The sequence below is a fragment of the Sus scrofa genome, chromosome 9 (assembly GCF_054392235.1).
Source record: "Sus scrofa isolate SSC_HxYL_T2T_F1_AM1 chromosome 9, Sscrofa_HxYL_maternal_Yorkshire_Landrace_v2.0, whole genome shotgun sequence".
Lineage (NCBI taxonomy): Eukaryota > Metazoa > Chordata > Mammalia > Artiodactyla > Suidae > Sus > Sus scrofa.
In genome coordinates, this window is record NC_139391.1 from 7,961,114 (window position 1) to 7,988,239 (window position 27,126).

Below are 27,126 nucleotides of genomic sequence, written 5' to 3' on the forward strand. Positions count from 1 at the left end.
CGCATCTGCAACTTACACCACAGCTCATGGCAACATCGGATCCTTAACACACTGAGCAAGGCCAGGGATGGAACCCGAAACCTCATGGTTCCTAGTGGGACTCGTTAACCACTGCGCCACGACGGGAAATCTGGGAGTGAGTATTAAGACTGAAACCAGATCTGATAAAGAAGAATAAGGGTATGGAAATGGTGGACTCATTCTATGACTAATTTTATTTTCTCCTCTTACACTAAGGAGACATCAGCAGAACTTTCTTTGTATAATGTAAATGATACTGTACACTCTGTTGAATTAAAAAAATCAAATGACAACAACTCATGTCCTTATCTTAACAGCTAACTAGATCTAATCTGAATTCTATTGCTTTATTTATTTATCTACTTGCTTTTTAGGGCCGCACCTATAGCATATGTAAGTTCCCAGGCTAGCGGTCAAACTGGAACTGCAACTGCTGGCATACACCACAGCCACAGCAACGTGGGATCCGAGCCACATCTGCGACCTACTCCTTAGCTCACAACAACGCCAGATCCTTAACACACTGAGTGAGGCCAAGGACTGAACCCCCATCTTGATGGACAGTAGTCAGGTTTGTAACTCGTGAGCCACAACCGGAACTCCCACTGCTTGTTTTACTATCGTCTATAATCAGTTAAAATTACAATGGCAAGTTCAAGAGTCTTACATGCTGTAGAGCTGAGAATATCTCCTGAGTAGGCCAGTGACCTAACTACTCTGCGCCTCAGCTTCCAAATATGTAAAATGGGAATAGCATTATCTTGCCATGTCATTACCAAGCTGCTTTAAATTTAGAATCCCAGCAGTAGAAAAAAGGTGGATTCCTCAAGGGTTGAGAAAATTACCTGAGAAACGTCTAAAAGGAAAGCTCCTTGACACACACTGGCTTCACAGTCCCAAGAACTCACTGAAAAAGGCATAAACCATGCAACCCGTCACCTAAGCCAAAGCAAGCCTGGGATAAGTCCAGATTCCTCCTCCTCCTTTAGTTCCCAAATCTAACATCAAATCCTAATTTATTCATTCATACGCCACAAATACTGAGTATCTACTGAATGTCAGACACGGTTCTCTCTAAAAGCGTCTCAAAGATGTCCTCTCCTCTCCCAAATACCACTTCTTGTTCAGGTCTCTTGACTGAACTATTTTAAGGGGCTCCGAACTTAGCTTCTGAGCTCCATTTTCTCTCTCTCTAACCCATCCTCCTCACACGTCCAGAGTCTTTAAAAATGCCACTCTGGTGGCCAAGGATAAAGTTCCAAACAAGCATCCAAACAAGGATAAAGGGGACTGCCAAGGATAAAGTTCCAAATTTCTTAGCCCAAGCCAGGACCCTCCAGGGCTGGCTCCTATCCATCTGGATGTCCTATAATTTCCTCTCTTGCCAATCCTGGCCTGGCATTCACACTTCACCAATCCCACACACACGGCTATTCTAGCATCTCCACCGCTCTGTTTCCATGTCACTGCGCAGGCTGTCCCCAGTGCTTGGGCTGTTCTTCACGTCACACCCTTCTTCCAAGTCTTCCTGGAGCTTCCTCTCTTCAGGCCTGATTAGGGGTCCCTTCTGGCTACTCTTACACCTGGCTTTTCTTACAGTTTTTTTTATCAAATGAAATTTCCATTTTTCTCAAGTACTCATTCCCTCTATATGGTGGGTCTATTATCAGTGCACTGGTAGCCCCTTAAGTTGCATCTCTCTTTCTCCCTGTACGTCCTGGCAGGGCTTCTGCTTGGGCTCTCCATCCAAACCTGTCCTCTTCAGTCTCTTTCCCTCCCTCATCGCCCAGCCTTTGGCTAATCACCACTTCTCTGCTGACTTAACTCTCACTGCAAAAAAAAGAGCATGGGCTTTAGAGTCAGACATGGGCTCTAATCGCAGTTTTGCCATTTCAAATTCTGTGAATTGAGGGAGTTCCCGTCGTGGCTTGTGGCTAACAAACCCGACTAGTATCCATGAGGATGCGAGTTTGATCCCTGGCCTTGCTCAGTGGGTTAAGGATCCGGTGTTGCCGTGAGCTGTGGTGAAAGCCGGCAGCTGTAGCTCTGATTTGACTCCTAGCCTGGGAATCTCCATATGCTGTGGGTGCGGCCCTAAAACAACAAAAACAAACAAAAAAAAAAAAAAAAAGAAAAAGAAAAAAAAATTCTGTGAATTCAGGCAAGCTATCACTTCCATTCACTGAGCTTCGGCTTCCTCTTATGTAAAATGCAGTAATCAAAATAACTTTGTAGAGTTGGGATGATAATAATGTTAGTAATAAAAACAGTATTCTTACTTACTACTGGTCAAGTCTCATGCTAAGTACTTTGCACTGATCTCATTTAATCCTCACAACTCTTTCATGAGGTGGGTTCTGCTATTTTATCTTTATTTTATAGATGAGAAAACCAAGTAGAGAAGCTAATTTACTCACTGAAGTCATTTTGGTAGACCATGAGCCAGCTAACCCAACACTCATTTCCAATCCCCTCTGCCCTACCTACTGAGGCTGGAAAAGGTAAATACTCACTTTCTCAGCCTTCCTAGCACTTAGGACTGGCCAAGTGGCCAGTTCTTACCAATGAACTATACACAGAAGTCTCCTGGGGGAATTCTGGGAAATCCATTGCTTTCCCAGCAAAAGGACAAATATTACTGATGTTCTCCTACATGCCTTTTTTCCTACCTCTATCACAGACATCATGCCTAGAGCTAGAACAGTCACCTTAGATCAAGTGGAAAAGGCCAAAAGAGTTAGGGGATACTGGTCTGGACATCACAGACCCAACAAATCAATGCCACCTGCTACTGACCTCCAGACTTCTTCTTTCTTTTCTTTTCTTTTTTTTTTTTTTTGGCTGCATCTGTGGCATTGGAAGTTCCCAGGCCAGGGATCAGACCCAAGCCACAGCAGCTAGCTAGATCCTTAATCTGCTGTACTACAAGGGAACTCCCAGACATTTTTTTTTAATATGAAAAAAAATGTATTTCCTATTTGTTTAAAATACCATTGGTCAAGTCTTCCAGTTATCATCTTCAGGCATTTATAAGTGATACAGAGTAATCAAATGACAGAGCAAAGATTGGAAACTAGGCAGTCTTAACCACTAAGCTATATGAGAAATACGCAGCACTGGACTTGGCAGGGAACAGGTACTCAAATGATGAAAATGATTATATCCATCACTTGGCCTCCCTCCCCAAGGCTCCATGTTACTCTGCAAACTCAGGATTGCCATTAACCTAAATCACAACAAGAGCTGCTCAGGAACAGGCCCCCCCTGTTGGACACTATGCCCGGCCCACTTGTCTGCGTTTCGGAATCCAGCTCTCGCGGCTCCCAGGCCATCCTGAGGAGGGAAAGGGGAAGGAAGGTCTAGGGCCCGGGGCTGCTCACCCCGACCTATCTCATGGCAGCACCAAGATCCCAGGCCTCCTGCCATGCAGGCATAAGGTGACAGAGTTCAAGGAACTCAGCATAAACTTACAACTGTGGCAGCACTTGTTGTGACAGTGATGGCCTAAAGTTCTCTCTCTGGCAGCCAGAGGCCTTTGGAAGTAACAAGAAGTGTGGTTCTGTAGCTTAAACAAGACCAAGGACTATTGATTTTTCTGCCTCTTTTCCTGCTGAGAGCAGTAATAGCAAAAATCTGATTTAGGCACTTAAATTCAAGTGCCTTCCCCACCAGCTGAGCAATTTTCAAGTAATCACACTTTTGACCTCACCCAACACAACTGCTTTTAAAGCCAATTTTGGGGGCCAATTATTTAGTTTTCTTAAGATGTTCAGGGAAGAAGGTAGGACTGTTGACCACCTTCCTGAAAACTGTAGTTTCTACTCTTGCGTCCAGGGTTTTGAGCTGTCTGCTCACAAACCTCCCAATCTGTCTGAGAAGGGGTCAGCCACTCTGTCACAGCTGGCACAGATGCCAGAGATGACCTGTCTCCAAGCTAACACATGGCCTCTGTCTGTAAAGCTGTCAGGAACCCAAAAGGTATGTCTCAGAAGAATTATGACATTTTTAATGGCAAGATTCCTAGATAAGCTCCCTGAATTGGGAGAGAAGAACGAGCCTATTTACTGGACATTTATTAAATGGCAGATATGAGCATCAAAACCACCTAAGGATCTTGGGAAAATACAGATTGCTGAAGAACCACCTCTGGAGTTTGTGATTCAGTAGATCTGGAAGAGGGTCCAAGAATTTGCATGTCTTTTTTTTTTTTTTTTTCTTTTTAGGGGGGTGCGGCATATGGAGGTTCCCAGGCTAGGGGTCAAATCAGAGCTACAGCTGCTGGCCTATACCACAGCCACAGCAATGTCAGATCCGAGCTTCATTTGCAACCTACACCACAGCTCAAGCAACGCTGGATCCTTAACCCACTGAGCAAGGTCAAGGATCGAACCTGCAACCTCATGGTTCCTAGTTAGATTCATTTCTGCTGCGCCATGGTGGCAACTCCAGAATTTGCATTTCTAACAAGTTCCTAGGACCATACTTAGAAGGTATAAAGTTAAATACTTTAAGGTATAAATCAATCATTCATAGAGACTTTGGAAACTCACTATTGGCCACCTTTAGATGTTGGAAAAGTCTCTTTAACCCTAAAAAGATATTCACTGTATCCGTGAATCATCTTACCTACAGCTTCCCATTTTTTAAAATAAAAAATAAGCCTTCCCTCCCCCTAAAAAAACCCCCAAACCAAAAACCCTACAAGCAAATACTAACAGGTTTCTACAGGTTTCTCTTTAACTAAGGACCAGACTCCAAATGCTTCCGAATACTGGGCAATGCCTGTGGGGTTTTAGAAGAGGAATTATCCAGGCAATACACTCTGGAACAAAGGACAAGTCAGCAGTGGAGGTTCACCAATCTCCCAAAGTATGCACAGACTACTCAAGACCTGCTGCTATCAAGAAAACCATAGCAACAATTTTTTCTTTCTTTCTAGGGCTGCACCTACAGCATATGAAAGTTCCCAGGCTTACACCACAGCCACAGCACCGCGGGATCTGAGCTGCATCTGCAATCTATGCCACAGCTTTGCAATGCCAGATCCTTAAGTCACTGAGTGAGGCCAGGGATCGAACCTGAATCCTCATGGATTCTAGTCGGGTTCCTAACCTGCTGAGCCACAGCGGCAATGCCACAAAAAACAACAATTTTAAGAGAATGACTCTCAAGCTTTGTCCACAGCACATCGTGCTTGATGGTAATGATCAGGAGTGGATGGATACATGGAAGGAGAGAGAATGTATATATATATGTGGTGAGGGTAAGAAAAGAAACGAAAAAACCCCCACGTAGTTCTGAGATACCCTTCATGGTGGCTTAGGAAATGTCAGTGAGTTACAGGGGAATTGAGACAGTGACTCCTTAAGCTCTTAGGATGTCTGGGGAGTAAGTAGAGCACAGGAGCTCCTGGGTAGCCTTGTCTGTTTATCTAGAATTCTCCACAAACACTACTTTCTGTGCGGAAGCACAGGTTTAGCATTCACTGTGAATCACTGCTTTAGACGAGAGTCTCAGAACAAAAACATTTATTCCAAACTCTGAGGTCAATTTGCCAGAGACTTACGGATCTCTGAATAGGTTTCATTACTAGGGAACTGATAGTTTAGCCATTTATTCGCTCAATCAATCAATATCCACTGAGTTCACTTTGTGTTGGGCATCGTATGAGACACCAAGGACACAGTGACTGCCTGCAGGAGCAATGAGCGTGACAGAAGCATGAACAAGCATGAGGCAGGAAACGACACGGTCTACATGTGGCTCAGAGGTTAAGAGCATGGAGCATCCAAACCTCGACTTGATTCTGGCTCTGTAATGAGGACACGTCTTCCCATCTTTACTGGACTTGTACCTACACCTATTAAAATTTGGAGAATAAAGATTAAGTAAAAGAAGGATGACGCAGTTCTCAAACTGGATATAAGAGTGCCTCTGGGTACTCGACAATACACTAGCGGGTACGTGAAAGCACTGAATAAACAGGATGTACCTTCCTGGAATGTTAATTTTGCCAAATACAAAAAATTACCAAGTAATTTAAAGTATTTCTTCTAAAGAAAATAACAATGACCATATACAGGTGACTTAAGGTAAAATTCATATAAGTTTTGAAGATAAACTTCAAATAGACTTCAAATAAAGTTTAACCTTGGAGAACCTGTTCTGGGCTATTTTCAGGCATGAATTTGGTCTCCTCTGATGTCAAGTATACTAGGAAAGCTTCCAAAACACTGTACATGGCTGATAATGGATGCTTGACAAATAGCAACCATTACTGTTAATAATAGATAGCTGTTATTACTAACCCACCTAGAGAACTTACTCTGTAGGGTTTGGGGCATAAGAAGGTGTCATCTCTACCCAGGGATCCTTTTTATCCAAGCTTTGGACTTCTTCAATTCCTACCTCCAAACCTTAAGATTATTTCAGAAGCACAAGTCTGGGAAGCAGACCAATTCAGCCCCCAAAATGCCAAGGAGCTATCTTCAAAGCACACAAAAAGGAATGTTTCAGCACCAGTAAAATTGCTAATCTCATCAATCTCTTGACCTCCCTGGAAGCTTCAGCCTGCCCAAGCAGTTAACTTCCAGGATAAGAACAGTCAGTCCAATCATTGACCCAGCTCCACTCCTAACTAGCTGTGTCTCATTTAAAAAGTTCTTAGAGGAGTTCCCACTGTGGCTCAGAGGGTTAAGGATCTGATGTAGTCTCCATGAGGATGTGGGCTTGATCTCTGGACTCACCTGGCATTGCCACAAGCTGTGGTGTAGGTCGCAGATGTGGCTCGGATCCAGTGTTGCTATCGCTGTGGCATAGGCCTGCAGTTGCAGCTCCAATTTGACTCCTCTCCTGGGAACTTCCATATATCACAGGTATGGCCATAAAAAGAAAAAAAAAAAAAGGTTCTTAGAGAGCAATTATCTCCTTCAAGTCTCACAAACAAGTGGTAGATAAGGTAGGTGTTACTTTTTATTTTTTTTAAAGGGCCACAAATGCGGCACATGGAGGTTCCCAGGCTAGGGGTCAAATTGGAGTTGCAGCTACTGCCTATACCACAGCCCCAGAAATGTGGGATCTGAGCTGCCTTTGTGACCTATAGTGCCACTTGTGGCAACACCAGATCCTTAACCCACTGAGACGGGATTAAGATGGTGGAATAGAAGGTCTGGAGCTCAACTTCTCTCCTAAAAACAACAAAATTACAACCAAATGCTGAGCAGTCTTCAACCAAATGGACCAGAAACTTAACCCACTGAGGAGGGCCAGGAACTGAACCTGTATCTGCAAAGATCCTCATTGGGTTTGTTTCTGCTGAGCCACAGCAGGAACCCCTTTCCTGTTTTTAGAGGGGAAAACTGAGGCCCTTGAGCTAAAGTGAGTTGAAGTTTTTAGTTAGAGGCAGAGCCAGGATTCAAGCTCGAGTGTTCTGACTTTAAGCAGAGGCTCTCACAACTACATTGAGCAACAGAAATCATTCCAAAGAGAACTTAGCATAGCCAAAAGTTCTTCCAGTCCTTTATCAAAGCCCACCCATTTTCAGCTGTATTCAGGGTTATTTATATATAGTAGTAAGTACTATATTAAATACCATTCAGGGCTAAGTATAATTTAGTATAAGTACTAAATTATATTTCCCTTAACTAAGAATCATAAGTTACTAATAGAAAATTAAATTTCATGAGCTTATTTAGCAGGAAAAGGGGACTCGCTCACTGGAGGTGGCTCCGGCTTATCTCCAACCTTTCACAGGAGGATCCTTGTGAAAAGACTTTCCATGCTCTCCTCCTCCTGCTGGCCGAGAACATTAGGAGCCCTCGGGCATGAGCCCAAGGCTGACCGAAGCTACTGTCACCTTAAAGGAGGGTTCTGAGTAAGGGCACTGAGCTCACTGCATCTTCCCTGTTTCTGAGCTTTCACTAACACCAGGAATTCCAAAAAGGGGCACAGAAAATTGTGTTCAAGAGGAGGCAAAAGAAACAGATTAAGAGAATGAGTTAGCCAGTTGTTCTATAATGAAAGAGATCTAACAAAAATGTATAGATTAATTATAGATTGATGCCCAGAATGTTAGAGCTGGAAGGAAAATTACTCAACAACTCACCTAAGCCCCTCACAGCCTAGATGGGAAATGAAGGCAAGAGAGATGGGCAGGATTTGTCCAGTGACTTGCAGTCATTAGTAGCAGAACCGGACCTCAGGCTTCAAGACAGAGGTCCTCCCCGGACTTCTCAGAACTCTTTTCTGACACCACCCTCTGAAAGAGTTTGGCCCCTCCCTTACACCCACTGTGTTTCCACAGCAATCCAAATCCATGTACCAGGTTAGGGTCTGAGAATATAGTAGCACCTCCCTCTGAGACACCATGTCTCGCTGTACTGCAACTGTCTCTTCATATGCCTGTGTCTTTCCCCTTCTTACAGATCTGTGCTGGGTAAGGCAGGGAATCCATGGAGAGGCAACATATACAAGGGACACACAGTCACTGCATGTATGTGTCTTCACAGGAGTGATACTCCTGCAACTGGAAGAATAGAGTCTCTAAGAAACTGGAAGGTCAGAGTTCATCTTGACCTTTAGCCTCCCTCCTGCCCCTCCCCACTTTCCTGTGCGGCAGGAGAACCCTCTTGTCAAGCAAAATCTTACCCGGACATTTATGTATAAAATAAGCATGGGCAACTATCTACTGGAGCGGAAGGGCACACCTATTTTGCTTAACTCTGCACTTTAATAGCACCTAAGGTATCTTGGGGAGCAACCTCTCATTCAAAAAAAAAAAAAAAAAACTATTCTATTGTTTAAGTCTAGTTGGTGTATAACTTTACGTAAGTTACCAGTATACAGTATGGTGATTCACAATTTTTAAAGGTTATACTACACTTACAGCCATTATAAAATACTGGCTATATTCCCCATGTTATACAATATATCCTTAATCTCTTCATTTTTTGAATAAGCAGGCTGAACCAAAATAAAGGAACTTTTAAATCCTAGGCTTCGGAGTTCCAGTCGTGGTGCAGTGGTTAACAAATCTGACTAGGAACCACTGAGGTTGCGGGTTCGATCCCTGGCCTTGCTCAGTGGGTTAAGGATCTGACGTTGCTGTGAGCTGTAGTGTAGGTTGCATATGTGGCTCGGATCCTGCGTCGCTGCAGCTCTGGTGTAGGCTGGTGGCTATAGCTCCAATTAGACCCCTAGCCTGGGAACTCCATATTCTGCGGGAGCAACCCTAGAAAAGGCAAAAAGACAAAATCAATCCATCAATCAATAAATCCTAGGCCTCTTCCTTCTTCACAATGGGATAGAGGTCGGAGAAGAGTCTTTGGAGCAGAGCAAAACTATAATGAAATCCTCTACGACCTTGGAAAATTCATGTAACTTCCCTGCATCAGTTTTTTCATGTGGCTCAGCAGTAATGAACCAAACTAATATCCATGAGGATGTGGGTTCAATTCCTGGCCTCACTAAGTGGGTTAAGGATCTGGATCTGGCATTGCCATGAACTGTGGTGTAGACCGCAGACTCAGCCTGGATCTGGCATTGCTGTGGCTGTGGTGTAGGCCAGCGGCTACAGCTCTGATTTGACCCCTAGCCTGGGAACTTCCATATGCCACAGGCGCGGCCCTAAAAAGACACACACAAATATATATACAACTGAGCAATAATTTTATCTTGGAGGATGTTAGGAAGATTAAATGAGATGAACTATATAAAGCATCCAGGTCATGTCTGGTATAACTTGTTGCTCAACGAATAGTCGCTGCAGAATTACTATGATTAGATTCAGGGTTGGAACCTGGTGTTCCCCAGAGCTCTGTTCAGCAAAGCTGCTGCCTATCCAAGCATGTACTTCCAGTGGAAAGATGTGAGGGCTAGCACCCTGGAAGGTGGCAAAGCAAGTTTGAAATACTTTATTACAAGACCTTAAATGAAATGTCTCCAGGCATAAGCAAGGACCTAAAGCTTGATTCAAAGCTCTCAGCATGCTAATGAGTACAGATTTTTCTTCACTAGGGTAGAAGACAGGAAACAAAGTGACCTATAGGACAATATTTCCATCATTTAATAGAAATACACCAATAACTGAATACACTGTTATTTCAGCTAATTCTGAAAATATGTCACTGTGAACAAATACATGGAAAGCATGTGTTTCCTACTATCAAGCAGGAAGATGACTATTCTGTATTTGCAAAGAATACTGTGATATGGCTAGACCTCACTTGGAAAAGAAAAAAAAATCCTTACCTGATGTTTTCTTTTATGCATTGTTAAACAAATATTTTTTATATGATACTTTTTGTTTTTTTCTAACAATACCTACACTGAGAGTGATATCCTGGAAGATATCAGAATAGGAAGCTCCAGAAACCCATCTCTCCACCAAACCTGACTGGCAGAAACTGTCTGAAGTTAACTATTTCAGCTTTTTTTTGGTTTTTTTGCCTTTTTCTAGGGCCGCTCCCGTGGCACAGGGAGGTTCCCAGCCTAGGGGTCTAATCAGAGCTGTAGCTGCCAGTGTATGCCAGAGCCACAGCAATGCGGGATCCGAGGCCGCATCTGTAACCTACACTGCAGCTCACGGCAACGTCAGATCCTTAACCCACTGAGCAAGGCCAGGGATTGAACCCGCAACCCCATGGCTCCTAGTCACATTCATTAACCACTGAGCCACGACAGGAACTCCTGAAGTTAACTATTTTGGAACATTAGAATCTAATTAAAAAAAAAAAAACAAAACAACAAAAAAAAAACCCTGCAACATTCAGGGGTAGCTTGATGAAGAGGCTGGCAAATTTCAGTTAATTTTGGTCTTTTGCCCAGCAGCTAGCTACCATGCCTCTCCCTTCCCACAGGCAGGCAGCAGTGGTGAAGGCCTGAGTTAGCTGGTATGGGCTGCTGGAACCAGGCCTGGCCGTAAGGACTTTGTCCTCCAAATACTGGGTTTGTTAATGTGTCTGACTGCTGATCGCTGCTTTTGATGGCTGAGGGACCAGCACGGAGGCTGACAGCCAGGCTTTAACATCCACGGGCTAAAATTTATTCCAGAGGATTTAAAGAGACAAACATTGAATGGATAAACAAATGTGGCATACATATAAATGGAATATTATCCAGCCATAAAAAGGAATGAATTTGGGAGTTATTTAGGAGTTCCATGGTAACCTAATGGTTAAGGATCCAGTGTTGTCACTGCTGTGGATTGGGTTCGATCCCTGGCCTGAGAACTTTCGCATGCCACAGGTGCCGCCAAAAAAAAAAAAAAAAAAAATTTGATATATGTTACAACATGGATGTACCATGAATGAACCTGAAAACATGCTAAGTGAAATAAGCCAAATGAAAGGACAAATGTTGTATGATTCCACTCATCGCAGATACTTAAAGTAGGCAAATTCACAGAAGCAGAAAGGAGATTAGAGATTACGTTACCAGGGGCTTGAGGGAGGGGAAAGGGAGAATTATTATTTCATGCGTACAAAACTTCTGTTTGGGGTGACGAAAAAGTTCTGGAAATAATGAGGACGTTAAACAACATTGTGAATGTACTTAACGCCACTAAATCGTACAGTTAAAAATGGTTAAAATAATACATTTTCCCCCTTTTTTCAAGACCCTGCAGCATGTGGAGTTCCCAGGCCAGGGATCAGATCTGGACCACAGTTCTGACCTACACTGCAGCTGTGGCAATGCCAGATCCTTCACCCACTGCGACAGGCTGGGGATCAAACCAGCATTCTGCTGCTGCAGAGATGCTGCCAATCCTGGTGCGCCACAGCGGGAACTCCTAAAATGGTAAATTTTATGTATTTTGCCACAATTAAAAAATTTTTTTTAACCTACACCTATTTTTCACTTAAAGTAACACAAGTTACATGACCTTGTGTTACTTAACATAGTTGAACCTTATTCTCACATATGTAATAGGTCTTCTGTTTACAGTTATCATGAGACACAGAGACACTATTTATAAAGTGCCTGTAACTCCATTTGACAGTCATTAAAGGTAGTTATTACTATAAAATAATTACCCACAGTAACAGTAATTCATAATTAATATTAACACAAATGACAGTAACTTAATTCAATGAATATCTAATGAGGAACTAACTGCCTGCTCTCTTTGAGGCACAGGAGGTACTTGACTTCTGTCCTCAAGGAGCTCATAGTCAAGAAAGATATGGAATAAATAACTCTTTCAGAGACCAGGAAGCCAAGAAGAAGCAGGGGAAACAATAACCAACACCAACACTTTCTTTGGGGGGAAACACTGCTGTCTTTCCTCCTGAAGTGGGAAACCATTTCGTGGTCAAGGAAAGTAAATTAGTCACAAGAAAATGGCAAATTAGTTTAATGATTCTTGCTCAGACAAAATTCAATCCATCTGCTTTTTGTACTGACATCAGACATAACATATCAGAGGCAGACATACTGCTCGAGTTTCCTTCAAAACCGAGAGGCCTTGCCTGACAGCCTCTTGGAGTGGAAAGAACACTGGACTTGGATTTGGAGTCCAGTAAACCTAAGTCCTAGTCTTGGCTTTGCCATGGACTAGCAGTATGAACTCATATGCATTTACTGACCTCTCTTAATCTTTCTTCACCTGCAAAATGAAATTTTTTTTTCTTTTTCAGCTATATGGCATATTGAATCCGAGCCACAGCTGCGACTTACCCAGCAGCTGTGGTAACATCAGATCCTTTAACTGTGCCAGGCCAGGGATTGAACCCATGCTCCACAGCAACCCAAGATTCTTTTTTTTTTTTTTTGGCTTTTTAGGGCCGCATCCATGGTATATGGAGATTCCCAGAATAAGGGTCGAATTGGAGCTACAGCTGCTGGCCTATACCATAGCCACAGCAACATTAGATCCGAGCTGCTTCTGTGACCTATGCCACAGCTCACAGCAACACCAGATCCTTAACCCACTGAGCAAAGCCAGGGATCGAACCTGCATCCTCATGGATTCTAGGTGGGTTTGTTAACTGCTGAGCCAAGAAGGGGACTCCCTGCAGCAACCCGGTGTTCTTAACCCACTGCACCACAGCAGGAACTCAAAGAATTTTGTAAGCTGCAAAGGATTTCATTTCTCATCTATTTTTTTTTTTTTGTCTTTTTGCTATTTCTTGGGCCGCTCCCGCGGCATATGGAGGTTCCCAGCTAGGAGTCGAATCAGAGCTGTAGCCACTAGCCTACGCCAGAGCCACAGCAATGCAGGATCCGAGCCGCATCTGCAACCTACACCACAGCTCACGGCAACGCCAGATCATTAACCCACTGAGCAAGGGCAGGGACCGAACCCGCAACTTCATGGTTCCTAGTCGGATTCGTTAACCACTGCGCCACGACGGGAACTCCATTATATGGGGTTCTGTGCACCCTTGTTTTCCTAAGCTTGAGAGAAAATGTGCTGTAGTAAAGTCAACTTTTTTCTTCTAGTTTTATTGAAATATAATTTACACACATGTATAAGTTTAAGGTATAAGGCATAATAATCTGACTTACCTACATCATGAAGCAGTTAAACAATAAGCTTAGTGAACATCCACCATCTCATCTAGATACAAAACTAAAGAAATTTTTTTAAAAAACCTTTTTGTGCCTTTTTCTTTTTTGGCTACCCCATGACATATGGAGTTCCTGGGCCAGGGATCAAATCTGAGCTGGCACTGCAGAGCTGCAGCAATGCTGGATCCTTTAACCCACTGTGCCCAGCTGGGGACTGAACCTGTGTCCTAGCGCTGGAAAGATGCTGCCTATCCCATGGCACCACAGCAGGAATTCCAGAAGAAAACATTTTTTATTTGTGATAAGAACTCGTAGGATTTGCTCTCTCAGTAAATTCTATATATAATACACAGCAGTGTTAGCTGTATCTACCATGTTGTCCATTACGTCCCTAGTACTTATTTATCTTCTATTTTTTATTTTTTATTTTATTTATTTATTTTTTATTTTCCCACTGTACAGCAAGAGGATCAAGTTATCCTTACATGTATACATTTTTTTCCCCACCTTTTGTTCTGTTGCAACATGAGTATCTAGACAAAGTTCTCAGTGCTATTCAGCAGGATCTCCTTGTAAATCTATTCTAAGTTGTGTCTGATAAGCCCAAGCTCCCGATCCCTCCCTCCCCCTCTCATCAGGCAGCCACACGTCTTTTCTCCATATGATACCATATGATATCACTTATAACTGGAATCTAATATCTAGCACAAACGAACATTTCCTCAGAAAAGAAAATCATGGACTTGGAGAAAAGACTTATTTATCTTTTAACTGGAAGTTAATTTTTGTTTTTAGAAGTCAAATCTGGCTTTGTCAGCAAAGAAGCTGAGACCCAAAGTAAGCCAGTCCCAAGCTGATTACATGAATAATACAGAGGTTTAAGGATACGTCTACCTTGCTGATAAGCTCAAGGAAATTGTTAGACTTTGGAGTTCCTGTTGTGGGTTCAGCAAGTTACAAACCCGATCAGTATCTAAGAGGATGCACCGGCCATGGGGGTCTTTGTTGACACGGCTCTTGAGTAACTATTAGAATGAATGGATAACTAATAAAAGACTATGAGAAGAAGCCATTTCAGAGGAACATAGAATGCTGTGCAAAGAGCTAGTCATGGCCTCCAAATCTCTACATCAAAGAATCCCTGGGCCTGCTCAGTGGGTTAAGGATCTGCCATTGCCATGGCTGTGGTGTAGGCCAGCAGCTACAGCTCGGATTCTACCCCTAGCCTGGGAACTTCCACATGCTGCAAGAGTGGCCCTTAAAAGTAAAAAAGAAAAAAATTTAAATAAAAAAAGCAACTGTTCAACTATCATTGTTCTAAAAAAGCAAACTTGCCATAAGCCAAGGAGGCAAAGGGAGAAGATCTCGTTTGTTTTCTCTGAGGACCTCTGCTATCTCTGCGTAATTCATAAAGAAGAAAAACCCCTCTGTTCTATTTGGTCCATCCAAAGGAGTGGACTAGTCACAAGAGATCATCCTAATTAAATTCTCTGAGCCTCAGTTTATTCACCTACAAAGCAAGAACAGTCTCCCCCACATTGGCTACCTGCCCCAGACCCTCCTCGCCATGGCAGGGGCTGCACATTACAAAGGAGAGCCACATCGAAGGGGTCTTTCCCTCAACCCCGCGTCATAGCTCTCCGATGTGATCCCGTCCCCTCTCCTTCCCTCTCCTCCTTGCCCCATTCTTCTCTGCTTCCCTTCTTCCTCCAAAACTTAGGAGAAACTATTCTGTACCTATCCTTGGGCTAGGGATAGAATGATGACTAATAAGCAACGGCTGCTGATGTTTTAGTATCTAATGAAAGCCTAAAACTACATACCAGATATTTGTATACACATATTCAGTCTCGGAAATAAAGCAGCAGCAAAAGGTCAGTAGAAGGAGAACTAGACTGGCTGCCAAAGTTTTGAGTTCTACTTCCAACTGTGATATCTGTCCATCCATTTATTCATCTATCTATTTAAAAATATGTAGTCAAGGGAGTTCCCCTTATGGCTCAGTGGTTAATGAATCTGACTAGAAACCATAAGGTTGTGAGTTCGATCCCTGGCCTCGCTCAGCGGATTAAGGATCGGGCATTGCTGTGAGCTATAGTGTAGGTAGCAGACGCGACTCGGATCCCGAGTTGCTGTGGCTCTGGTGTAGGCTGGCGGCTACAGCTCCGTTGGACCCCTGGCCTGGGAACCTCCATATGCCGCAGGTGCAGCCCTAGAAAAGACAATTAAAAAAAAAATCAAAAAGACGAAAAAAAAAATGTAGTCAATATTCCTGGCACGCCAGGGGCTGAGCTGGGTGAATCAGATACTGAATCCCCCATGGACTGGAATAAATGCTTTCCTTAGGCATGTACAAGACCTCAGTCTCCTCATCTGAGACGAGGATTGTACTTGACAATCTCTAATGAAATTATAGCTCTAAATAAAAACATACTGCCAGCTACCACCTAGACTGAGAATATAGATAGATAAGATGAGCAGAAGATTCCCTGGAGAGATCTGAATGGTCAGGTCAAAAAAATCTCCTATTGCAAGCTAATAAGTTTTGATTTTATCCAAAAGACAGTGAAGAATCACCAAAGGATTTTAAGCATGAGAGTGATGTGGTCAAACCTTCAAGTTAGAAAAATGACTTTGGTGCAGGCCAGCAGAAGATTGGGAGGTGGCCAGGACAGGATGCAGCAAGGAAGGTTTCAAAGATAAAACCTTGGTTGTTACTTTGTGGTAGAGAGACCCAGAATGGGAAGACCTAGGTGCCAGATCTGGCTCCAACACTCTCCTCAAACATGTCTCCATTTTCTTACCTACATATGGATGGGTTAGTGTAAGAGGGTCCATCTGTTCTCACATTTCAGAATTCTTTTCCAACTGGGTTTTTGAAACTTTATTACAAGTCAATGGTTGACCCTGTTAAATTTATCACTCTGTCTTGTAAAGAAGGCATTCCTAGTCCTTTTTCTTTTTGTAGATGATATAATGAGGCCCAGAAAGTTTAATAATTCACCTGATGTCACAGGGTTTTTAAGTGGCAGAATCGGGTCCATAATCTAATTTCATATGCCATATTCTTTTCCCTAGAGGTACACTCATTGCTGTGCACTGTGTTAACCGTTAACTAAGCATTAACTATGAACGTGGTGCCAGAGGCTTTGGAAACATGGACCACAGTAAACCAACTATGTGTAGAGATCATTATCCCATTTTACAGCTTAGGAAACTGAGCTTCAGGAAGGTTAACTAAGCCACTCAAGCTAGCACCATTAATTAGTGGCAGAACCTAGATTCTACTCCAGATCTGACAGGCTCCAAAACTTGTCTTTTCAGCATATATACCACATCTCTGGTGATGCTTGGGCACTCTCACCATTAGGACATTTTAGGAAAAGAAAAGACGAGAAAAAGAAAAGTAGAGAATGTTTAGGTCTTGACTACATTTCAAACATTTCTAGCACAGAGGCCTTTCAGAAAAAGCAGTGTCTCCGACTGTAAAGAGCTCAGTCTGTAAAGGGGAATCCATGTGAAAGGTATCCAGTGTTCACTGTACTATCTTTATCAGTCAGCTGGAGCCACCACCACAAAATACCACAACTGAGTGGTTTCACAGAAATTCTCCCAATACTGGAGGCTGGAGGTATGAGATCAGGGTGCCAGCCAGGCTGGGTTCTAGCAAGGGCTCTTTCTTGCTGGCTGGCTGATGGCAGCCTTCCTGCTGGGTCCTCCCATGGCAGAGAGCGAGTTTCCAGTTTCCGTGTCTCTTCCTCTTCTTGTAAGAGCACTAATCCCACTATGAAGGCCCCGCCTTCATAACCTCATCTAACCCTAATTATCTCCCCAAGGCCCCATTTCCCAATACTATCACATGGGGGGATTAGGGCTTCCACATATGAATCTGGGAGGACATAGACATTCACTCTCTAACACTACCTATGTTTTCAGTATTTTAAAGTATACAAACAGATTATAGTCTCCAAATCCACTTTTCCGAAAAGAACAGAGCCAGCTATAACCACTCCATAGGATTATTGCAAGTATAAAAATAAATATTATCTGTAAAACACTGAGCTCAATGTTTGGCACACAGTAAGTGCTCAGTAAAAGAGCTTTAAAAAGGAAAGAGAGTCTGTAGTCTCTGGCTACAGACAGGTGTTCACCGGAATACACCAGAATATTGCTGTGATATTGTGATTTATAAGAAGTGGGACATATTTGGTCTTCATCCCTGTTCCTGGCACAGGGTTCCTAAAAACCCTGGAAATTTCCTAAGGGGTAAGAGCAATAAAAAATACTGTGATACTCAGAAAAGAAAATCATGGACTTGCAGAATAGACTCGTGGTTGCCAAAGGGGAGCTTGGGGTTAACAGATACAAATTATTGCCTTCGGAATGGATGAGCAATGAGATTCTGCTGTGTAGCACTGGGAACTATGTCTAGTCACTTATGATGGCGCATGATAATGTGAGAAAATAGAATGTGTACATGTATGTGTCACTGGGTCACCATGCTGTACAGTAGAAAAAAAATTGTATTGGGGAAATAACTATTAAAAAACAATAATAATAATAAATACTGTGATATTCATGACAAACCGCTTTCAACACTGGAGTTTATGTTAACAAGCTCACTTTTGGAAAGCATGTAAGGTTGGGAGCAGATGCCAAGAGAACCAACCATGTGATTGGAGAGTTGTAACTTTCAGTCCCACCCCCCGACCTCTGGGGAGAGGAGAGGGCTGCAGGTTGAATCAATTACCAATGGCCAATGATTTAATCAATCCTGCCTATGTAATGCAGCCAACATAAAGGACAAGATTCAGAGAGCTTCTAGGCTGGTGAACATGTGGAGGTGCTGGGAGAGTGGCGCCCCCTAGAGGATCCACATTCTTTCCTGCATACATTACCCTGTGCATCCCCTCCATCTGCTTGTTCCTGTGCTGTATCTTTTTATAATAAACCAATCATCCAGTGAGTAAACTGGTTTCCTAAGTTCTATGAGCTGCTCTGGCAAATTAACTGAATCCAAGGAGGAGGTCTGAGAACTTCTGATATATAAACAGTGAGTCAGAAGCACAGGTCACTATCTGGACTTGTGATTGGTATCTGAAGTTAGGACAGTCTTGTGGGACTGAGCTCTCAACCTGTGGAATCTAATGCCTCCACGTACACAATGTCAGAAAGGAGTTGAACTGTAGGACAACCAGACAGTGTCAGAGAATAGCTTGAGATGGGGAAAGAACCCACACAAATTGGAATTGGTGTCAGAATTATAATTGCAAAGCTGCATTTATTTCCCTCTTACATTTCAGACAGAACTGCAAATCAGAAATGTTCCTGTGGCCACCACCCCATTACTTCTGAAGAAGATACTACAATGGACTTGAACCTCTACTTCTACTGCCCTCCCCCGCCCCCAGCCTACTCTATTACATTTCAATTTTTCTTTAAACATTAGCATTATATTAAATTGTTATATTATGCAACTAAAATTTAAAGAAGAAAGCTTATATATCATTAAATATTTTATATAGCATAGTAAAAAGAATAACAACTGGTAAGCATAACAAAAATAATACACCCTGAAAATAAGTAAAATATAAAATGCATAAGTTGGTTAAAAAACAGTGTAACTATATAAATATGTCCTCACAATTTGTTCCATCTCATTGATTCTTCAATAAAGGCATTACACCATTCTAGGTTATGTGATAAATAAGACACTATAGAGTTTACATTGTACCATGGAGAGAAATGGTTATTAATAATACAATTGTAGAACTGTATTATTTAATTGTACAGTGGCATTATTTAATTAAAATTATCATAAGTTCTTTGATGGAGAGGAAATCAGAATCAGATCTAAGAAGACTTCAGCATTCCCAGACCCCAGCCTACTCTAAACTGCTGACCAGGAATGAGCTCCTAACTCCTCAAAGGTGAGGGAGGCTCCCCAGTCCTAGAAACTGAAGACAATCCTTTTCCCTCGCCCATCACCGGACGCACTGAAAGAAACACTTAGTTCAAGACACATCAGGAGTTCCCGTCGTGGCGCAGTGGTTAACGAATCCAACTAGGAACCATGAGGTTGCGGGTTCAATCAGGGGGTTAAGGATCTGGCGTTGCTGTGAGCTGTGGTGTAGGTTGCCGACTCGGCTTGGATCCCGAGTTGCTGTGGCTCTGGCGTAGGCTGGTGGCTACAGCTCTGATTCGACCCCTAGCCTGGGAACTGCCATATGTGGTGGGAGCGGCCCTAGAAAAGGCAAAGAGACAAAAAAAAAAAAAAAAAAAAAAGACAGATCAGCTTGTTTTAACAGAAAGCATATCACTTTGACATAAAGACCTGAGTTCAAATCTTTCCTCATCCCTTAGAAGCTATGTATACTGGCCGCGTAATACAACTTGAACTAAACTACCAGTTTCTTTAACTATAAAAGAAGAATTCTACGGGGTTTATGATTAATAAGATTATAATTAATACACATAAAATACCCAGTATGTACTTGTCAGATGATAATACTCTTTAACATAATCATTATTGTTCCTACTAATAATAACAAATGTTTACTCTAGTACATTGTATTTGACATCTGTTTACAAATTATCTTACTTGGATCTTTATTTCCAGCAACGCGGAAGAAAAGACAATGTGAAAATCTAGAAAAGCTGGATAAAATAACAAACATTTTATGCTATGTAACAAACATATGCAGACTTGAGATTTTAAGAAGGGGGTCAAAAAATGAAGAGCAAACTAAACATCAATAACTCTCATACTGAGCTAGTACTGGGATGCTCTGGGAAGGTTTTATGGTCTGCATAAATCAAAAGGCTTGCTTTTCCTAGCAATGTGGGGATGGGAGATGAGGCTTTGGCCTTTGGAGAGGCTAAAAGCTGGAACTCAAATTCTCTTGCAAAAAGATGAGAATTTACAGGAGTCATAGGTTGGTAAAAAAAAAAAAAAATAGGAGTTCCCATCATGGCGAAGCGGAAATGACCAGGAACCATGAGGCCTTGCTCAGTGGGTTATGGATCCGGCGTTGCCGTGAGCTGTGGTATAGGCTGCAGATGTGGCTTGGATCCTGCGTTGTTGTGGCTGTGGTGTAGGCCTGCAGCAACAGCTACGATTAGACCCCTAGCCTGGGAACCGCCCGCCTTGGGTGCGGCCCTAGAAAAGACAAAAGACAAAAGACAAAAAAAAAAAAAAAAAAAAAAAAACCAAAAAACCTCAAAAGTACAGAGACAACAGGAAGTTTAGGTTAAAAATGAAAGTTTCCCTAAGAATTTGAAACCTTGGCCTGTGTGAAGTTTAACTTTATTCTACTTAAGTGGATGGAGTTTATACTATCTGTGTGGTCTCAGAATCCCAGCAGAAAAATTAAAACATAGGTCTAGGCTGATAATAATCCTTGGTGATTAGCAGAAACAAAGGCAAACCTCTCTCTTTCCCTGCAAAGGAGTACTAATTATCTCATTTAATTCTCACAGCTATCCTATGAAACAGATAATATTATCTTAATTTATAAAAGAAATTTAAATTTAGGGAGATTAAGCAACTTATCCAAAGTCATCTAGCTGTTATCTGAAAGAGCTGGGCTTTGAACTTGGTTGCTGTTCCTTCTGTTGAAACATATTTATCAGTAAGTCACACTGCCTAATCTCCTTTCTACAAATCAATAGCTAAGTGCAAGTGTTTCCTAAGTTTAGCAACTCATTAAGAAGGAAGGCATCCAGAATTCCCATTGTGGCGCAGCAAAAACAACCCAACTGGTATCCATAGGATGCAGGTTTGATCCCTGGCCTTGCTCAGTGGGTTAAGGATCCAGCTGTGAGCTGTGGTGTAGGTTGAAGACATGGCTCGGATCCCAGTTGCTGTGGCTGTGGTGTATGCTGGCAGCTGTAGCTTCGATTCGACCCCTAGCCTGGGAACCTCCATATGCCGAGGGTGCAGCCCTGAAAAGTGCCCCCCGCCGCCCCGCCCCCAAGAAAGAAGGAGGGCATCCAGGATCACAGGAAACCTAAAGGACTTCCCTGGGCTTTGTCTGCCAAAGCCACTCAGTCCCCTCTGGCAAGTGAACTCAGGTTGCAGAAACATTCTAAACAGCAAAGAGAAAAAGCAATAGGCTTCCTGAGCTAGTGGGGCATGGGACACTGCCTGATGGGTCCTGGCTACTGAAATCAACTGTATTAGAATAAACATACAACAGAAGTCCAAACAGAAAGTATTTACTACTAGGGTTAAATCAGGATAATAAAGCTGTTGTGATAAACACAAACATATGAAACTGAAAACTAGTGATGACAGCTTAGTCGTATCAGGCTTAATTGCTAATATATTTCTGAATGTTATTTGGATTGTATAGCACTGAGAAAATCCTGATTTATAAACACAGCAGCTACACATGTTAGAAGGCTTTTTTCTTTTTCTTTTTTGGCCACCCATCAGATATGGAGTTCTGGGCCAGGGATCAGAGCCGAGCCACAGTTGTGACCTACACCACAGCTGCGGTCACAGAGGATCCTTAGCCCACCTGCAAGGCCAGGGGTCAAACCTGTGTCCTGGTGCTTCAGAGGCACTGCCAATCCCGTTGAACCACAGTGGGAAGTCCTGAACATGCATTCGTAGAAGTTTAAGTTCACCCAATGATCATCTTGTGCACGTAGGCTTTATGTAAGTTCTAAATATTTTTCAAAAATCAAATCAAATATTTGGAGATTTTCTAAAGCCTCTCCCCGATCTCCACCCCCCACCAGTGTTCTTAGAGAGCAAAGTTTGGAACAACGACACAGAAAAGTTCTCTGAGATGCCTCCATTCTTAGTCTAGGTGGCCATACAGTATATACAGTAAAGTGCGGAGTTAAAAGGAGGAACCAGGACATTCCGCCCACTGCCAATGGCTGTCTCGGGTGAAACTCGAGTGACACGCTCTCCTCTCCCACCTCCAATCCTGCCACCAACACCAGGATTACCCTACTTCTGAGCTCCATTTCCCATCCCCCCACCCACTCTTCACTCCCGTCAATCTCAAGTATCAGCTATGCCCTGACCGTACTCTCTTACCTCCATGTGTTCATCCGTACCATCTTCTTCTCCTCGGATTTAGAGTCATGGTATTTCTGAAGGTTTAAGACACACGAAGCACTGCGCTAGACAATTTATACTTTCTCATTCACTTCCATTATGGTACATGTTACCTGCCTTTATTTGTACATAACAACAACCTTTATTAAGTAACTTACTTTGTGCCAATTATTATATAATGAGTGCCTTATACTAGCTCATTTAATCCTTGTAGCAGCCCATGAAATAGGGTAACACTACTGCCCTCATTTTATAATAAGAACACCGAGGCTCCGGAAAGTTAAAAAACTTGCCCAAGGCCAGGTCAGGGAGAGAATGCTCCCTGGAAAAGTGCTGTCGGAGCTCAGAGCTGAGAGCTTAAAAAATAAAGTGAAGCTGTCAAGTGACAATGGCATCCTAGACAGAGGAGCAATATATACCAAAGCAGTGCCGTAGGAAACAGCGTGGTATGCAGTCAGGAAGAAAATCAGCCTTCAGAATCAGCAGACCTGGGTTCAAATGTCTGTTCTTATTTTGTTTTGTGGCCTCTTACTTCAACTATAGTTTTCTCATCTGTGAAACGGTAATAAGCTACACCATGTACAAGTGCTTCAAGATTCACCATGACATATAAAAGGGCCCAGGGCAGGGCTGGGCCTACGGCAGGTACTCAACGAATAAGTGCTACCTCCCTTCCTTTCCCCGAGCTGACCCTTCAGTAATCCATGGTCTTAAAATGTCACTTTCATCTCTACCAGACCCTAGACATGTCTTTTTGCCAGTTCCCAGGCTTTACCAGGGCTTTTGCAGGTGCAGCATAACAGAAGTCATTCAGCAAGTTATGCGGTAACATCCTTAACCACCATTTCTCAAAATGAGAGCCATTCTCACACCACTCACCTGTGTAGGCCATGTTCTTAGGGTTTCCATAAGGAGCCCCAGGCTGCACGGGGCTATAAACAGGGTTCATCGTGGAAGACTGAGAATCCTATAGAGAAACAAAAAAACCCAGCATTAATTACTGATTGCTGATCCTCCCTGATATCAGCTTCTGATCTATAATCTTCAGTTTATATTCATAGAAACGTGCGATGATACAGTAGAAAGAGGACTAAACAAAAAGCCATTTGTTGTATACATGCACGTGTAACTGGGTCACCTGGCTGTACAGTAGAAAACTGACATAACACTGTAAACCAGCTATGATGGAAAAAATAAAAATCACTATATAAGAAAATAAAACTACAAAGAAAAAAAAAAGCCATTTGTTTATACTTGGCCCCATGCTAGACACTTTTCCCACTGTGCAGATAAAGATTCTGACAAGCAGAGAGGAGACACAATTTGCCTAATGTCAATCTAGGCCTTTGGGCTCTCAGTTTAGTACTAGTCCCACTATAACCACAGATGCCTCTGCCATGAGTACACTGTGTAGCATTGGCCAAGTCACTTTCCCTCTCTGGGCTTCAACATCCAGACAAAATATCAATTACTTTAGGCTCTCTGAGGTCCTTTCTAATTCTAAGGATGCTAGTCCAGGAAATGGGAAAGAATGCACTTCTGCTAGTCACCAGGGTTGCCCAGGTGTCTGATAATGAGCACATAGACTGCTAGAAGGAAGAAGAGCAAGTGCCACCCACTCTTTGCACCAACAAAAGACAAGACACTAGCTACTAGGAGCTCTGAAAGAAAAATGAGAATTTATTGTCATTGATCGCTTTAACGCAAACAAGGAAACACAGCCAAGATCTCTTTAAAATTTATTCAAGGGAAAGAAACAAACTTGGAAATTTTGCAATAAGTATCACCTGCACAAGTGCTGTGTTAATTATCTTAATGAAGCACATTCTCCATTCTGATGAATGGAAACTGTGGCATTAAGCTCCATTAACCAGCCAATTTGTCCCGCCTTGTTTAGGGAACCATTTCTGACACACAAGACAACACATGTTTGAAAATGTGTCTCCAAATATATTATTTACACTTCATAAAAAATCAAACAATTCTCTCCTAACTTGGCTCACATGATAGATGGGCAATTCTGGAGGTCATTAACTCTTCCTGTAGCACCTCAGGATAGGAAACAAGTCAAATGTTGAAGACAGGCAGTTAAAGTCAACAGCTGGCTTGATGACAATTGCTCTGAGATTAATTAGTCTGCCCAGGGTTCTGGAATGAGAGGTGAAGAAAAGATGGGCTCCCAAAGAGAAGAAAGTGGAGCAGTCAACCAGGCAAAAAAGAAAATGCCACTGGTCAACTTCAGAAGACAGAAATGCTTTTTTTGTTAAAAGAACTTCTTGAAATGTACCCAGTGTGCAGCCCTAGCCAATGACTCCAGGGTAAGAGGCTAGATTAAACTAACACCAGTTGACAAATTGAAACTAGAACAACTTGAGGATCAAAGTTAGAGGAGATATACACATTTCAACACAATATACATTCTGGTGCAATTTAAGGAAAAAGCACACTTGGAGCCAGAGTTATCCATGAATTTACAACCAAGCACACTCTCTCTCTGTAACTATAAGCACTTTCCTGGCAAGATGCTAAGAAAATTAAGAGAGTTCACAGATGTTAAAATACACTGCAAACTCTTAAGTGGCATGCAGATGAAAGGATGATTGCCTTGGATCTCTTATTCCCAACCAGGTCTCTGCTAAACATGCCAGGGTAAGGAAGACTGTGCCAAGCAGCAGGGCAGGCCCTGCAAACACCTGAGCACTCTCCCACTGAGAAGGTGTTCTGTGTTGCTGACTGGTCAAAGTTTGAAATTGCTTTTCATAACCAAAGAAACTCATCAGTTTTGAAACTGGTCTCCTGCTGCTCTAAAATGAGGGCCACAGCCTCAGGAAGAGACCGTGCCTGAGTGGCACTGCACAACAGAACGGATTCCAGCCTCAACTAACGACTGTCAGAAATGAGATCTGCTAGGGGTCCAAAATTTGGAAAAAGAGTATGACAACCACTTCTAGGGAGCTGCTCACAGGCAGATAGGGTTCCTGGCTTTCAAGGAAAGGTCAGCCTTTTTTGGGGGAGTTTTTTTTTTTTTTTTTTTTTTTTTTTCGTTAGGGCTGCACCCCTCGGCATATGGCAATTCCCAGGCTAGGGGTCGAATCGGAGCTATAGTCCATGGCCCACACCAAGGCCACAGCAACGTGGGATCCAAGCAGCATCTGTGACCTACACCTCAGCTCACGGCAATACAGATCCTTAACCCACTCAGTGAGGCCAGGGATCCAACCTGCATCCCCATGGATGCTAGCCAGAATTCGCTTCCCCTGAGCCATGACAGGAAATCTGAAAAGTCAGCCTTTTACAACAGAATCCACCAGAGTTTCAGGGACAGGCTAAAAATGAGCAGGAAGATCACAAGCTCTATAATCAGGCAGATTCAGTTTCAAATCCTGGAACTGCCACATACCAAATGTGGGACCACAGGCAAGTCCACTAAGCTTCCTGGACCTTAGATTCCTCTAGTCTCAAAATGGAAAAGGGTAACAAATACTTTGTAGAATTGTTATAAAGTGCTGTTTTGTTTTGTTTTAAAGATAGGTTTACTGAGGTATAATTTACATATAGAAAAATTTACTCCTTCTACTTACACAGTTCTATGAGCCCTGAAAAATGTAAATAGTTGTACAAACACCACCACAAATAAGATACAAAGTATTTTGGGGGCTGCACCCAAGCAGCATGTGGGAAGTTCCTGGGGCAGTGATCAAACCTACACCACATCTATAACCAAAGCCACAGCAGTGACAATATCAGGTCCTTAACCCACTGAGCCAGGAGGGAACTCCAAGATACAAAGTATTTTCATCATCCCCCAAAGTTCTCTCATCTTTGTGGTCAATACCCTCCCCACAATTCCAAGTTGTGGCAACCACTGATCTGTTTTCTGTTGTTTCTGTGTACTCACACATCAACTTTCATCTTTTTTTTTTTTTTTTCTTTTGGGCTGTACCTGTAGCCTATGGAAATTCCCAGCCTAGTGGTCAAATTGGAGGTGCAGTTGCTGGCCTGCACCACAGCCACAGCAATGCCAGATTTGAGCCCCATCTGCGACCTACACCATAGCTTGTGGCAACACAGGATCCTTAACCCACTGAGCAAGGCCAGGGACTGAACCCGGATCCTCATGGATACTAGTTGGGTTCTTAACCCTCTGAGCCACAACAGGAACTCCCACCTTTCATCCTAACAGAAGAAAAAAGTGAGGCTGAGAAAAGGCAAATGAACAGTCCAAATTCACAAAGCAAGTAAGGGACAAGGTCAAGACTAGCACCCCACATGGATCAAAGACCTAAATGAAAGAGCTAAAGATAGAAAACTCCTAGAAGAAAGAAGAAAACACAGCATAACCCTACGTGACCTTGGATTTGGCATTGGTGTCTAAGATGATACAGTAGCATAAAAAACAAAAGGGAAAAAAAAAGATAAAACGGATTCATCAAAACTAAAAACTCTGGTGCTTTAAAGGACATCATCAAGAAAGTGAAAAGAAAACCCATGGAGTGAGTGAAAACTTTTGCATTTATATATGG

General features: G+C 42.7%; 1 protein-coding gene and 1 long non-coding RNA gene across 25 annotated transcripts in view; both read right to left on the reverse strand.

The window, feature by feature from the left end:
- FAM168A (family with sequence similarity 168 member A) overlaps positions 1 to 27,126 on the reverse strand; it is a 218,617-nt gene that overhangs the window by 51,078 nt on the left and 140,413 nt on the right. For all 24 annotated transcript variants that reach the window (XR_014814615.1, XR_014814611.1, XR_014814609.1 and 21 more), the window contains exon 2: positions 23,483 to 23,570. Coding sequence is in view for 14 of the 24 variants with exons in the window: in XM_021062483.2 (XP_020918142.1) it covers positions 23,483 to 23,552 (70 nt within the window). In the remaining 10 variants the exon portion in view is untranslated. The remainder of the gene's footprint in view (positions 1 to 23,482; positions 23,571 to 27,126) is intronic.
- Positions 6,991 to 9,962, reverse strand: LOC146399712 (uncharacterized). Its single transcript, XR_014814644.1, has 2 exons — positions 9,594 to 9,962; positions 6,991 to 9,170 (listed from the first exon to the last, which is right to left on the reverse strand). It is a non-coding gene; the product is annotated as an uncharacterized LOC146399712 (long non-coding RNA).